This window comes from Lissotriton vulgaris, chromosome 9 (genome assembly GCF_964263255.1).
Source record: "Lissotriton vulgaris chromosome 9, aLisVul1.2, whole genome shotgun sequence".
Taxonomy (NCBI): Eukaryota; Metazoa; Chordata; class Amphibia; order Caudata; family Salamandridae; genus Lissotriton; species Lissotriton vulgaris.
In genome coordinates, this window is record NC_141697.1 from 1,050,470,424 (window position 1) to 1,050,486,192 (window position 15,769).

At 46.5% G+C, this 15,769-nt stretch overlaps 1 protein-coding gene across 1 annotated transcript in view; it reads right to left on the bottom strand.

Moving 5' to 3' along the window:
• The window catches only part of ACAD9 (acyl-CoA dehydrogenase family member 9), a 330,356-nt gene that overhangs the window by 14,041 nt on the left and 300,546 nt on the right, over window positions 1-15,769 (bottom strand). The window contains exons 15-16 of the mRNA XM_086938986.1: window positions 15,422-15,499; window positions 1,339-1,467 (exon numbers count right to left, since the gene is read on the bottom strand). Coding sequence (XP_086795112.1) covers window positions 1,339-1,467; window positions 15,422-15,499 — 207 coding nt within the window. The remainder of the gene's footprint in view (window positions 1-1,338; window positions 1,468-15,421; window positions 15,500-15,769) is intronic.

Sequence of the window (15,769 nt, forward strand, 5' to 3'; positions counted from 1 at the left end):
TCACTTTCTGCCCTGAAATCCTAACGCCTTGGGATATCCTTCACATCCTACTCACAAAGCTCTTATTTTCGTGCTTTAATTTGTATGCTTCATTTTTGGTTGATAAATGAGCATTTTAAAATACACAACCATTGTAGTAAGATGTTATTTTCCAATGCAATAAAGACTTTCTGTTAAGAACAAACTTTTCCGTGGGTTCTAACAGATTTCACTAGCATAATGTAGTGTGGTCGACTGGGATATTGGGTTCTGCGCACTTAAAATGTATACATCATCAGCTGGGCTACCAGCACATTCATTCTCTAAGATGCACACATCATACATTAACGCCAGAAGAAAAATAGTCTAGCAAATCTAGGTGACAGGACAATAGATGGACAAAATACCCCGGAAACAGCTAACAATGATAGAAAGTTATCTCTATTTGTGTAAGGCTCAGTTAACAAATCCTACCTAGTTGAATCCATTTTTGTGCGGACTTCGTTGTTTTTTTATTTTTATTGTTCTGAATATATTTTAATTAAACATAATCAAACATTAACAAAATAAGTCAAAGACTAACTTTCTATCCACTGGTCATATAAACCTCTGGCCACTGTAGCTAGTTACTGCACAGTAGCCCAGGCTCTGGTTTGTCCTGGACTGATTCTTTCTATTTTGTCTCTCAAAATCCTTACTGGCACACTTTAGACATCTTCTAGTTATTATAACTTGCGCACCTCCGTACACAGTGTATTTAACTCAGTAGCCACACTACATAAACCATAACAAGGCTTTCTCCATGCACGGCTTATACCTTTCCTATTATATCACTTTTCCCATTTAAAGGAATAGGATTTATAATTATTGTTAAGGCATCGAAATCACTTCTTCTGTGAGAACACATTGCTTGGTAGAATGGTGAGTTATAGTTAATGTAGTGTGGTTACCAAGTTGAATACATTGTGTACGGAGGTACACAAGTTATAATAATTTGAAAGTGTTCGGTAAATTATGAAGTTATACATTTTCAAAATTACATTTATGTGTAGTTGAAGTTTGGTTTGTAGTTAAAGAATAAATAAAGCTACATAAATGTAAAGGAGGTGCGTAATTTATATATTTGAAGAGTTTACTGTCATGGAGTGCTCTGTCATTAAGTGGAGTCTGGTACAGCAGAGTGGAGGATAGTGTTGTACATTGTACTGTCATAAGAGCCTAGTGTAGTGGGGTACATTGGTGTACCCCCCACTCCCCCACCCCACCCCCCAACCGCACTGGTTTCTGAAACACTCATTGATTTCTTGTTGAAGGAGTCATGTATTCTTACAATATAGGTGTATTAAATGTGATACTTACTTCATGGTCATGGTTGCGAAGCCCGATACTGATGGATCGACTTGCCCTGGACAAGACTGCTGTCATTGCATATAGATTAATAACAATATCTGCCACTCTCTTCAAAGCCAACTGTTCGTCCACTATCGTCTGCAGAGTTAAACACAAAATTAAACCTTATTAACATTTATCACCACCTTATCACTGGGGTTTGTCCTAGAAGATATCAGAGTTTTAAAAGATTGTGCCATATCATTAACCATAGTAAAACATTAGCTAGAGCCTAGGAAGTTTCTGGGCAAAACCCAGGAAAGTGTGGCTATCGTACCTGTTCACAGAAGGCTAAGCTGTCTGACAACAGTTGGAGAAAGTTACTAAACTCACCTGTATATTGAACATTATTTAAACACACCGATGAGACCGGGTTGCATGCGCTACAGCTTCCTAAGGATAACATCTTGCCAAGCAATTAAAGTGCATTTTTGATTGACTGGGAAAACAGAACCTATTTAAACGTACGTAAATAAATATTTCAATACTGTTCACTGCAAAAGACATGCAATCAATCACACAGCTATTTTATGTTTGGATTTGTGTGCCCCATATCGTAGACGACGTAGACGCTTTCCGGATTAAGAAGGTTAGGACTGGTTAATCGACAAACATTTCTTGTCTATGGGGTTTATTTTCAGGAAAGAAAAGTGATAGGTGAAATGCTACAAGGAGTGCTCTTTTGTAAAACATGCCCGTTTGTAAATGACACCACATCCCCCAGAGCGCGACACACCAGCAAGAGCAGAATATTAAGCAAGGTTTTGAAAAAATTGAGAAATGGGTTTACAAGGTGGTAAATTTAGTTCACAATAGTAAAAAATAAGTTTCCTTTGCACTGCTCTTTCTGGTGGACTCTACCTATCCAACCTCGCTGCCCTTCACCTGTTTAGATTCAGAAAGGGGCCTCTCTGCAGACCACCATATCAGGACCCCGGGAAACAGAACAAAACGATGAGCTTGGCTTAGTTAAAGAGTGGATGCCATCAATGACTCCTTTCTATAGCCATACACTGTAAACTGAGAAGAGAATCCAGTTCTTGTTCATGTTACAAACAATGCTCAAGTGTTCAGGCAGAGAACTTTAAGGACCCAGTGAAGTTTGGGTAGTTACACCATGGCTAGAGAAGAAGATTCAAACCTAAACTGAGACAAATTGTTCATTCATGGCTGCGTGCTCCCAGACTCGCTAGTGGTGGGCACAGCCCAAAAAAGGACCGCATGTAAGACATAGGAAAGACAATGTCCGCCGACAAAGGAATTAAGATAAACCCCCGCAGACAATGCAGTCGCATACTGCTAATTCGTTGTCCTTTATGGCACAAAAGGCAGGAGCTGGAAAAATTGGTGCAACATCTCCCTGATTCGCACAGGGAGATAGTAAAGGAGATCACGCAGGGGGGGAAATAGTCTCGAATGGCTTCCCAAAGTGAGTCTCAGAACAGTTCTACGGTAAATCAACACAAGTATCCTCTGCACGGTCATTGCTGGCTCAGGATCTCTGGTTTTCAGCCAAAGGTTAAGCCGCATTTCATGGGTTTACCCTTTGATGACCAGCATCTATTCAGACTGCAAGTTGGTGAGATGTTAGAAAAAATACAATGGGAAGCAGCCAACATCAACAGCAAAAAAGAGAAAGGCTTTTCAGCAGATACAAACCCACCGACACGTAACGATGAGCCAGCACATGAAGACAACCGTTCAGGAAAGCCATCAGCAGTTCAAGTAGGGACAATTAATTTCTAGAATTTCACATCAACCCTCCAAATCACACACCCACACAAAATCAAAACTGACCACCAAAGGCTCTTGTTAGAGGTGCGAGCTCAAGGGCACTAAAGAAATAGTGCCATTACAACAACAGGGATAAAGGGTGTATTCCTTGGACTCCCTAATTGCCAAAAAGAATGAAACATTGCACCCTCTCCTGGATGTGCAAGAGCTCAACCACCACATATCATTTAACCGCTTCTAGGTTGCAAACTTTCAGGGCATCACTTGGCTTCTGAAAACCATGGACACATAGTGATGGTTGATCTAACATCAACATAAGTCAACATACCCATGCATTAGGCTCACCACCAATATCTGACTTTTGTGTTAAGTAGGAATACATCACCAATTCATAGTCCTTTTCAAGGTCACTGCAGCCCCACAAGTGTTTACCAAATACCAAGTAGCAGTGGTGGTGCATTTACAGTGCAGCCAAACCAGTATCAGAGGCTGGTAAAGCTTACAAACCAAGTGCAAAGCCTTGTCCATGCTCACCAAATGAAACCGCTATGCCATTTACTTGGGCTTATCAATCAGTGGGAAAAAGTCTCACCTGTGTCCTCAACCAGCATTTCTGTGAACCACAGTCAAGGCAGTGACAGGAAAAGCTTACCAGTGCAATGTTAGATTGATATTTCAAAGGCTGTTTTCTCTTTACTAGCCGAAGTGTCCTCTGATAAACCAACGATGGGCTACTTTAGTGGAGCAGGCAATCTGAAGCATTTATCTGTGCCAAAACGTTTGCTCAAAACTGATATACTGATGTGCTCTCCTAAACCAAAGTCATTGTCAGTAGAAGAAAATGAGCTTTGGGACTGAATTCTGGGTCGATTCTACCAAATAGTGCCAGGGACAGGTAGATAAGCTGTCATAGACCAATTTCTGGCGAGCATTTAACCCCTTCCATGCTGATGACGGCCCCCATCCGTCATGCATTACAGTGCTCGTGTGCTGATGACGGCTGGGGGCCGTCATAAAGCCATTGATTCTTTAAAAGCCTAGCACACGAGGAAAATCGGCCCAGCATGGAAGGGGTTAAAGAGACCTTTCTGTCAAGCAAGCAAGCCTTTTCCTGCTGGCCTTTAGTTATTCACTCAACAAAATCGGATTCCCATTTGTCAAAGGCTGAAACGTCATACTTCATGCCAGCCTGCTGCAACAGAATGTATATGTTAGTAATCGTCTTGAATGCTCTCCCAGCAGTAGAGCACGATTATGGGGCCTCCTTGGGGAACACAGACTCAGTTATCACTGGAGCATAATACACGGACAACGTCCGCCACTGGTTTGACGGAGATGCAAGTGCCATCAAAGAGTTTCTGGGATATTAAAGGCAAGCTTTCTGCAGCGTGCCTGTTCGGATGGATACTTCTAACTGCAGATTCCTCAGCTTATAATTATTCCCAGGTCCTAGAGTAGGTCCGGAAAAAATTCAAAGCTGTGCTTCTACGCATCAGAAGGCGGAGCCGTGCGACTCCACATCAATGCTGTTCTGTTCCGAGAGTAACGAGCGGAGCCATATACAAGCACCACCCATGCATGCTGACATCAGGTCCTTTCAGGGAATTCTGTCAGGTAGGCGAGATCTAAAAATGTGACCCCTAACAGGAGCTAAAAGGTTATGACTCTTGCGTTTAAAATTAAATGGGGAATTCTTTATACAGCCTCACAAGTTCTTTGTTATGTGCGGATAATGGTCTGTACAGAAAAAGGCAGCACAACAATGAACTGTTTCCAAATCTTTTGAGATCAACAGCTGCTACGAATGGCTAATAGCAACCCAAAAAATTTGTAGAAATGTACTTACTATGCGAGCAGTAAATTATATAGTAATGTGTCTCTTTCTTCCACCACTCATAGATGGTTTAGAAATAAAAATATAGATACACTTCAATCAATCAATAAATCATAGCATTTGTATAGCGCACTACTCACCCGTAAGGGTCTCAAGGCGCTGGGGGAGAGGGGTCCGTTACTGCTCGAACAGCCAGGTCTTGAGTTGCTTTCTGAAGGAGAGATGGTCCTGGGTCAGCCGAAGGTGGATGGGGAGGGAGTTTCATGTCTTGGCTGCCAGGTAGGAGAAGGATCTTCCTCCGGTGGTGGCTCTGCGGATGCGTGGAACAGCGGCGAGGGCGAGGCTGGTGGATCGTAGCTGGTGGGTGGGAGTGTAGAAGGTCAGGCGGTCGTTGAGGTACCTGGGGCCCAGGTCGTGGAGGTCGCGGAGAGCCGGAGATGTGGCTGTGTCGGGAAATGTCCAGGATGAGTCGTGCGGAGGTGTTCTGGATGCGTTGGGAGTCTTTTCTGGAGTTTGGCTGTGGTTCCAGCGTAGAGGGTGTTCCCGTAGTCCAGTCGGCTGGTGACAAGTGCCTGGGTGACGGTCCTCCTAGTCTCGGTGGGGATCCATCTGAAGATCTTACGTAGCATGCACAGGGTGTTGAAGCACGATGAGGAGACAGCGTTGACTTGTCTGGCCATCGAGAGGGAGGAGTCCAGGATGACGCCCAGGTTGCGTGCGTGGTCCGTTGGCTTGGGAGTGGTGCCCAGGGCAGGGGGCCACCAGGAGTCGTCCCAGGCGGAGGGCGATGATCCCAGGATGAGGACTTCCGTCTTGTCTGAGTTCAGTTTCAGGCGGCTGTTCTTCATCCACTCGGCGACGTCTTGCATTCCTTCGTGTAGGCTGGTCCTGGCGGTGGCGGGGTCGTTGGTGAGGGATAGGATCAGCTGGGTATCGTCGGCGTAGGAGATGATGTTGAGGTTGTGTTGGAGTGCGATGGCTGTGAGGAGGCTCATGTAGAAGTTGAAGAGGGTTGGGCTGAGTGATGATCCTTGTGGTACGCCCCAGATGACTTCGGTGGCCTCGGATCTGAACGGGGGGAGGCAGACTCTCTGGGTTCTTCCGGCGAGGAACGAGATGATCCATTCCAGTGCCTTTCCTTGGATTCCAATGTTGCTGAGGTGCTGTACTAGGGTGCAGTGGCAGACAGTGTTGAACGCTGCGGAGAGGTTCAGGAGGATGAGGGCCGCCGTTTCCCCGTTGTCGAGCAGGGATCTGATGTCATCAGTGGCTGCGATCAGGGCGGTTTCGGTGCTGTGGTTGGCTTGGAAACCGGACTGCGAGGGGTCGAGGGATCCGTTCGTCTCGAGGAAGGCGGCGAGCTGTCTGTTGACGGTCTTCTCAATGACTTTGGCGGGAAAAGGGAGGAGCGAGATGGGGCTGAAGTTCTTGAGGTCAGTGAGGTCCGCTGTGGGTTTCTTCAGGAGGGCGCTGAGCTCGGTGTGCTTCCAGCTCTCCGGGAAGGTGGCGGTGTGGAAGGAGGTGTTGATGATGTCCCGGAGTTGGGGTGCGATGATGGTGTCGGCCTTGTTGAAGATGTGGTGGGGCAGGTGTCGGTTGGTGATCCGGAGTGGATGGTGTTCATCGTGCGGGTGGTGTCTTCGGTGCTGACCGGGGTCCAGTTGCAGAGGGTGGTGGTGGGGGGCGTTGGTTCGGTGGTTGGGTGCGTGGTGGGTGCGCCGAAGCTGTTGTGTATGTCGGCGATTTTGCGGTGGAAGAACGAGGCGAGAGAGTTGCAGAGGTTTTGCAAAGGAGTGATGTCGTTTCCGGCACTGGGGTTGGAGAGCTCTTTGACGATGCTGAAGAGTTCCTTGCTGTCGTGGGCGTGGTTATCCAGTCGTTCTTTGAATGCCGTCTTTTTGGTGGTGCGGATCAGGTGGTGGTGCTTGCGGGTGGCGTGCTTGAGGGCGGTCATGTTGTCTGTGGTCGGGTCACGGTGCCAGGCTTTCTCGAGGGTGCGGTAGTTCTTCTTGGAGTCCTTGAGTTCGTCGGTGAACCAGGGGGTTTTCTTGCTGCCGGGCCTGCTGGGAGGGTTCTTTAGTGGTGCGAGGTCGTCTGCGCAGGTGGTCAGCCACTGTGTGAGGTTGTTGGCTGCTTCGTTGGGGTCCGTTGAGCTGGCGGGGGGGTTCTGGCTGAGGGAAGTGGAGAGCTGCTCGACGGTGATCTTGCTCCAGCTCCGGCGAGGAACCTGTTGCGGGTGGCAGTGGGTCGTGGTTCTTTTGAAGCTGAAGTGGACGCAGCTGTGGTCCCCTTGGTTTCTCTCCTTTTATGTAGTCTATGTCTGGTGTATAATTCAAGGCATTTACTGAAAATTGTTTTAGGGCTTTTTATGTAATTCTTAACTCTAAATTAGGAAATATTAAAACAAGTTCCAGTGTACATATTTGCCGAATTGGCAAATCTGGACTTCATTCCATTCAGATGAGCATCCCACACCAATGTGGGTAAAATTACTCCAGTAAATTTTCCTCCACAATCCAACACATTCCGCAGAAATCGGAGGGAAAAAACAGAAGAGAGTTGGTGTCCCGAGTTTGGGGGTTAGGAGGAATGCGGTGTGTGTTTGTCCTGAAGAACAAGTTACTTACCATCAGTAATGCTTTTTCTGGTAGAGACTTGTAAGGAAATGCCTCGTTAAATGGTCGCTCAAGTTTTTGGACTGATGCTGCTGGTTGTCGACTCTGGCTTTTGCCCAATTGGCTGAACTAGCTTGCCTGTCTGTCCCTAGAAAATGTTACCCAGGGCATGAAAGTTAGAGGGTTCCCCCAGGTATTGCAGCACTTGTGCCTCCCTGGGTAAAACGTGGATGGAAAGCAGTGTAACTGCTGGGCTGACTTTGCCATTTAAAGTAATGGCAAAGTCCAACTTCCACCTGGTATATGTATAAGTCACCTCTACAGCATGTAACTTTACACTGTCGTCACTGTGGGTAAGCTTGGTCGCCCAATTGGCGAGTGCGGAGTTACACTCTGACCCCCTCTGCTATGCTAACTATGGAACGATGCGACCTAAGTGGGACATCCAAGGTACATTAAGCCTGACTTGATTCTCAGGTCACAATTAATGTAACAAGGAGCAGTGGACAACTTTTGTAAAGTTTGCCACTTTGATGCCTTTAGACACCTGTGCCCATACTGGTTACACACAGGGCCCTGTAGCTGAGACAGCTTTCTGCCCTCCTGGGGAGAAGTGCGAACGACTCCCAGGAAAGAATACAATAGGGGGCCTCTTGTGGAATGAGGTGCCAGCTTCCTCCTGCAGGTGGCCACATGTGTGTTGGACCAAAAGGGGAGCTTCAAAGGAGAAGCCTCCTTTGAAAAGTAAGTGGGTAACGCATGGGAGAGTGGCCCCAACACTGTTTATGCCGACAGGCTGGCACTTGGGACAGGAGAGGGGAAACCAGTTACCAAACCCTTTTTCTAGTGTTGTGCAGCCCCCTTAGTAGCTACACCTCGGAGTTGGGCTGGGGAGCTCCACACGCCGGAAGAGGGGTCCTACTTTAAGTGGGCAGAATGGTGCATACTGGGATGCTCAGATGCCACACTTTGCAGGAAGTGCTCATCAGGTGAGAGGGAACATGATAGTTCATTGGCTAGCAACCGCATCGCACCTCGAGGGCAGATTCTGAGCATAAATAGGGCAACCCTGACATCTCGAAATCAGATCTCAACTGGACGGAAGACGACAGCCCTCCTGCACTGTGATACCAGCAAACAGAGAATGCACCAACATTGACTGCACCTGCTGAACCTGGTGGCTAGCAAAGGAGAGGAACTGTGCCTTCTATGTCCTGACCAAGGAGAAGCAGTTTCAAGAGCCCAGACGAAGCCAAGAGACTCAGAAGCCTGCTGGAGCAAGTTTGTAGTCACCCTCCCCTCACCCCGATTATGTGTTATCGACCGAGGAAGAATTGGCTTGTGACAGCAATACTGGGCGACCGGTAGGCCAATGGCAAATTGGCTTCTGCCAGCACAAAGAGGACTTCAAGTGATGTTGACCCTGTCAGGACCACCTCACCGTCTTCATGGACCAAGGCTTAGATGCAGCAAGACCCCCATTGATCGCATCGCATCCACAGCATCCTCTGAGCATCGTCTGCATCCATCATCCCTTGCATCAGGACTACTTCCAAAGGCAGGCACAGCAATATCTAAAAATGCCTGGAACTAGTTGACTGATTCACCTGCTGAGGTAACTGTTTCTGAGAACCTGGTTGTCCCCCTGATTGACTCCTTTCTGGTGTTGGTCGCCTAACTTGACTCTAAGTGACCACATTCCAACTAATCCAAGCTTTTTGGTGAAAAAGTTTCAAATGTCAATTTTGCAATGCCCGTTTACGGTTGAGTGAAATAGCCGGATATTATACTTTGTACATTCCATATCTCCGGAACCCTTTGGGGGATCCTTTATGTTGTTGTGTCTAAAAATACATAAAAATAGTCTATTTTTATAAATTGGTGTGGGATTTCTTTGGTGTTTTGTCGATTTCTTTCACATTTGTTTTTGCTGCCGTTTAAATGCTTTACACTTGTTTCTTTGTGAAAGCGTTGCTGCTCAGAGTCACAGCTACCAAGGGTTGACACACTTACCAAATTTTTCAGACCTTTAGGTTTCGTTTATTACATGCTGAGGTCACACAACCATACCATATAATACACCCCCATTTCCTCACAAGACTATCTAACTGCAGATAGCTCACCTTAGAATATTTCCCACTCTTCATAATAGTTCTGAAAAATGTTGAGCAGAACCTCTGCATGCCGGTCGATGGCATCAATCGGCTTCGTGTCAGCACTGACCGCATCACAAGTGATGCGTGTGACGCCCATATTGGCACCACCCTGATGTGCTGACAGTTTCTTTTATGACTAATTCCACACTAAAAACACACAGACACTGAGTACTTGACCAATCTGCAGAATCAAACAGGATGTTCAGGTGAAAACCCCATTTTGCAGAAAGGGGAGGATGGGAGGGACGGTGAAGAATTTGAAGAAAAAGTGTACTGAAGGTCCAATGGGCCTGCAAGCCCTCAGGAGGCAGCTTTTTAGCAAATGTGTATCAGATCTTGATGCAGAGTACAATCCATCGAGAGCTGGTTAGTTTCTGCACCGCCTTGCCTTTTTCGCTCCAGTGAACCCAAATGAAGAGCTGACAGTCCGCCAGATATTCTTTAGTGCGGTTGATGTACAAAGAGAGAGTTCTGTTTGAGTCCTGGCAGTGGAGTCTCTCCTCCTCAAAAGGATGAAGTGGGGCAAAAAAGGTGGAAGCTGGAGGCTCTGGCTGACCTGAAAAAGGAGTTATCGCCTTCAGCAGAAAAGAGGTACGTGTCCAAAGAATCACTTTGTCTGGGTAAAAGATTGTGTACGGAGGGTTAACTTAAAGAGCTTGATCCTCCAGGCTGATGTAATGGCCACCAAAAAGGCAGTCTTGAGAGTAAAGAGTCTGAGCGGATAAGTAAGCAGGGGCTCGAAAGGTGAGCCCATGAGGAACGTTTGGACCAAATTAAGGTCCCAATGGGGCATGATGAAAGGAGAAAGAGGGAACAAATGTTGCAGGCTCTTAAGAAAATAAGTCACAACAGGTGATTAAAACAGTGAGGACTGATCTGACAACTGCTAAAAAGCTGGTATGACCGAAAGGTAACATTTAACAGTGTGCAGGGCAAGGCCTTGCCAGGCTAACTCAGCACAAATATTAAAACCTCCAACAAGAGGGCTGAAAGCAGGTCACCATGAAGGGAGGAGCACCAAGCCCTTGGCCCTATGGCAGGCGTATACAGCCTTTGTTGTGGGTCGCCCGCTGACAAGATGACATCACAATGCACAGAAATGCTGACACTCCGCGTTCTCTGCGGTGGCGATTCGATCTAACCAAGGTTCTCCCCATTCTCGCAAGAAACGTTGAGCCACCTCCAGGTGTATACACCATTTGTGATCTGCAAGGCATCGGCACGGATATTGTTCGCACTGGTGTTCTGAAATTCCAGCAGGAGCTGTACGACCAGGAAGATGTCCTGTCATTGTCAAATTGATTGTTTTAGTTAATAAGAACCATAACAATTTGTATGCATACAATGTTAAAATGTCCATCTATGCTAAAATTGCCAAAGCTAGGAACCTTATTTAACTTTCGCATTAAAATTGTTGTTGAGAGAACAGGGTTTCCTTCAACAAGAAAAGGAGATGGTAGTGAATAAGCATCAAGAGCAGAGGGAGCAGGAGTTTCATATAGTGCAACAAGCTGATTCTCGCAAAGATTAGCACCTTAGTGTTGCCATGAAAAACTGCAGGACAGCAGGGTCTAAAGAGCCTTTTCCAGATCCCCCCGGCAATTGGAGGGACAAAGTGCTCCAAACCATGCAGAAAGATGTTTCATGCAAAGGCTGACACCTAAGCGTGACAGCAGAAAAGTAGCAGGAGAGCAAAGCCTAAAGGGTGCAAAATTCCCCGATCTGTAAAAAGGGATGCCAATGAATGCAAAGAACACAAGGTGAAAATGATAGTTAAAGCCAAAAATAACAAAAGATCATTTGAAATTGATATACGTTGTTGGGTGGAGCGAGATGGGGTGGAGGGGACTATCAATACGATGAGATTTATTTTGCACAGCTAAGAATTCAAACAGTAGACATACCGATGCTTACACCTCTCCTACCTGTGTTCCCACAGTTAGTCCGAGGGCTCCTTGACCTCACCATTGTCATGATTCAGGATTTCTGCTTGAAGTAGTCTGTTATCAGCTTTTGAGTAGAGATAATGTGACGAGAATCAGTATATTGGGGTCGAAGCTGATCACTAAGTTCCTAGGCAAATGTCCTACACCTCAATAAGGCTCTTACACAGTTTGGATGAAACAGAACGATGAAGCTTCCAGGCAGGTGCAAACCGCCGGAGTCCGGTATATAGATTTCAACACAGACCTCCTGAAGGCATCCAGCTTGGGGCAACAATGCAGCCATGATTTCTGCTTAAATTTGCATAGCCTGCATGCCTCTCTCTATCCATGGAAGGGCCAAGCCAGGTTGAAATCGGCCAGTGGTAGCCCTAACAAGCGCATATACAGAATGTCTCTGCCAGACTGCCCATTGATGGCCTCTGAGAAGTATGGTTGTGGCTTCCTTACCAAATCTGAGTTATTCAAGGGAAGCAAAATAACAGAGAACCGTATGAAGATATATCCTCTTGATTTGAAGTTAATTTCAATTGCCTATTGAGTGTCCCTTTCCAGGCTATGTAAGAGACAACGTTTGATTTTAACACCAATTTTAATTTGGAAGCAGGTAATGGCTTTTTATGCTTGCTGATGCCAAGGATTGCCTGGGGTCGCGAATATCCATTTCAAGCAGGCATTAAATGAGTTGGTTGGTGCTTTAAGAACCCTAAAGTATTATTTCACTATATCGGCCTGTAGTATCTGGCCTGTGTGCGAATGCTTCTCTGGCATTTTCTACCAGTGTAATATGTTGCTTGGTGATGACTCTTCTTTGTGCAATGTTCTTAGAATGTTTAAGGTTGAAAATATTTGGTACAGTTGGAGCTGCTTTGTAACTAGTGGAGCTTCTGCTGTGTGCTCCACAGCCGTGTAGCCAACAAATAAACTACTTAACTTACCTTGGCTCCAGCGTCATCACCACACTGACTTACAGGCTAAAGTTTGTCTCAGCATCTAAATTCCAGTCGGAGTTTTGTCCTGCGGATGCGTTAAGGTAGTTGGAATATTTTCTTATAGTCAGTCCACTGTGCTTGCTGAGACTAGGAGCACAGGCCCCGAAAGGCCTGGTGACCATATTAAAGCGCAGGGAGAAGGGTCGCCTTTGTAATCCTAAGTATAGGGGCAGCAGAAGCACTTTTTAGTTTCATATTCAGACAATTGAGACTGTACGTAATAGCTGCGCTTTTTTTTCAGGGAGGCTGTAGGGTAGTAGGTTTGGAACTCTTTGCAAACGAAACACCCAGGTAGTTAAACTTTCTTGCTGATTTGATGATCTTGCTCCCCATGCAAGATGCTTCTTGTTTCTGTAGCGGTCGAAGATCAGGACCTTGGTCTTTCTTATCTTAGTTTATGGTGAGATGGTTTTTACCATTGTATATGTGGAGGCTGCTCAGGGCTAATTATATGGCAACTTGGGTATGGCCCGTTACCACTATATCATCTGCATATTGCATGATATTTAGTTTGGATTGGCCTAATCTTGGAGGAACCTGATCGACACTCCCCAGGCTTTTCCCAGATCCGCTGTATATAGATTAAGGAGGAGGGGTCCACAAACTTAGACCTGCTTCAGCCCGCCCGAGGTGGCAATTTTAGAAGTAGCAGTATGGGGACCCGCTTTCACTCAAATACATGTGCCGGAGTACAGGACAATAATTGCCCTTAGTAGTTTCAAAGGGACGCCACACACATTTAGTTTTCTCCTTAGCGTGGGGTGATCTACCTTGTCAAACGTGGCACTATAGTCAACAATGCAGAAGAAGATTCACAGCTGTTTTTCTGGACTGCTTGATGGCTCAGGGCTGCATGTACGGTGATGCTAACCATTGTTGACTAAGCGGCTCGAAACCCAGTCTTGAAAAACGGCAGAGCATCGCTTTCCACAACCCAGGCCTCTAGCTGTGTGAGGAGTATTCTAGAAAAACAGATGGTGTCCTATCGCTCCAGCCAGATTGAGAAGCGCAGGGCCTCCTGGCACAGAATCCAAACACCCACTCCACCCTGTTCACTGCAATACCACATGGCGGTAGTATGGTCTGTGAACATCTGAACCAGCCTTCCCTTGATGGATGGGAGGAAGGCTTTCAATACAAGCGAATTGCCCTCCGCTCCAGATGACTGATGTGGAGTCAGGACTCCACCAGAGACCAGAGTCCACTCCAACCTAGATGCGATGCGAGGGTCATCACTGTCAGCTCTGGGTGGAAAAGGGATCAGCAGCTGGTCAAACTCAGGTTAGATAACCAGCACTGCAGATCTCTTGCAGTCTCCTTCGAAATCTGGTCCAGGTTGAAGAGATTCCTCTGATGCTGTGCCCACTGGGCCTTCAGGTCCCACTACAGAGCCTTCTTGTACCATCAGGCGTGCTTCACCAGCAGGGTACAGGAGGCCATCAGAGCCCACAGCCGAAGAGTCAGTCTCACCAAAATCCAGGACAGAGGTTGAAACATTGGGACCACAGCCTGAATGTCACGTATACTCCGCTACAGAGGAAATATGCGGAATCCACTGTGTCGAAAATAGCGCTGATGAAGGGGAGCGCCTGAGGAGTCAGATTGGACAAAAGCATGTTGACAGTGAACCTTAGCGAATTGAGGAGGTTCGTCGTAATCTGGAGGTTGGTGACAACTGCCTGGGGCACACCCGCCTTCAGCAGCCAGTCGTTGAGGTTAGGCAGAAGACTGGAACTTCTGCAGAGTTGTAAGCACCACATTACTTTATCAACCAGGGGCACTGGTTAAGCCGAAGGGGGCCATAGTGAAGTGGGAATATGTCCTGCAAGTTCAACTCTACCATTTGGCATCAAGGGTGCAGAGCTGATAAACCATGAGCCAAAGTGAGCATCTCAGATGTCTATTCCTTCAGCAAGGCACAGAGGTGGCAGAAATTTAGTGTGGGGCGGAGGCGTCTGTCTTTTTCCGGCACCAGAAAGTAGCGGGAATACAACTGGAAGCACCCACTTGAGATGGTATTGCTTGCCATTGGGGCAGATGGTGCTTGATTCTGCCACGAACAGCAAGGCTGTGATGAGTGGAGGGTATTCTAAAGAGTTTTAGAGGCAGTGGTGGATCCAGAGTACCCATCTGCTGTTGGGAGAAAGCTCACTGGCAGTACCACTGCTGAGGCACCTCTCTGCTCCATGGGGCCTGAAGGAGTGCCAGAGGAAGCAGGGGCCCAAAAATAGAGTGCAGGGCCACATAAAACTCCTTAAGTTCGGCTGGGGTCGCTCCTGTGAGTCAGGGAAGAGTGGAGTGGACCTGGCCTCCAGCTCTGCCAAATGAGTGCAGGATCAGAGCCTAGAAGCACAAAATCGATGAGGAAAACACAAAGTATGCTCCGACTTCTTCTTGTGTTCTTTGACTTACCTGACTTTGAGGGTGACCAATCGATCAACCAGGGTCTAAGCCTTAGATCTTCATTGTGAACAATGCAGAGCCTTCTGGTGCTTGACATCTAGGAGCTTCATGGCTCGCTCCAGCCAGATCACATTCCAGTGCATTGACTAACAGTCTGTACAGGCCTGGGAGTTGTGGTCCAGACATTGACGTCACAGGCAGACCAAGTGGAGATCAGAAACAGACATCTGTCTGTGACATTCCCCACAAGGCATAAAACTTATTGGATTGTTAGAGCATACGTCCATAGCACAGTCGGAGAAAATGCAGTTAAATCTCTATCAAATAATAAGTTATACCAAGAACATATATAAGTACAGACAAAAATTTGCAGTACCTTGCCGAACCTATACAGCAAACTTTCAACAGCAGTCCCAAAATTATAAACATTCTCTTCCAGCATCTTGGCACTCTCCTGTCAACGGGAAATGGAAAAAAAAAAAAAGAGAAAAGTTTAATTAATACAACACACCTGAAAACATTAACATAAAATGCATTATGCAAAGAGAAATCATAACAATTTTTAAGCATACCTATCAGGCAGTAAAGTAAAACTATCACCATCAGTTTTTTCTGTTAACAGGTAGCATGGGACAAAGACTAATCATCCCGGCATGCACTAATCTCCCATAACTGGCAGAGGAGTACAATAATCACCACAAAGGCACTAGCCACACAAAAGCGG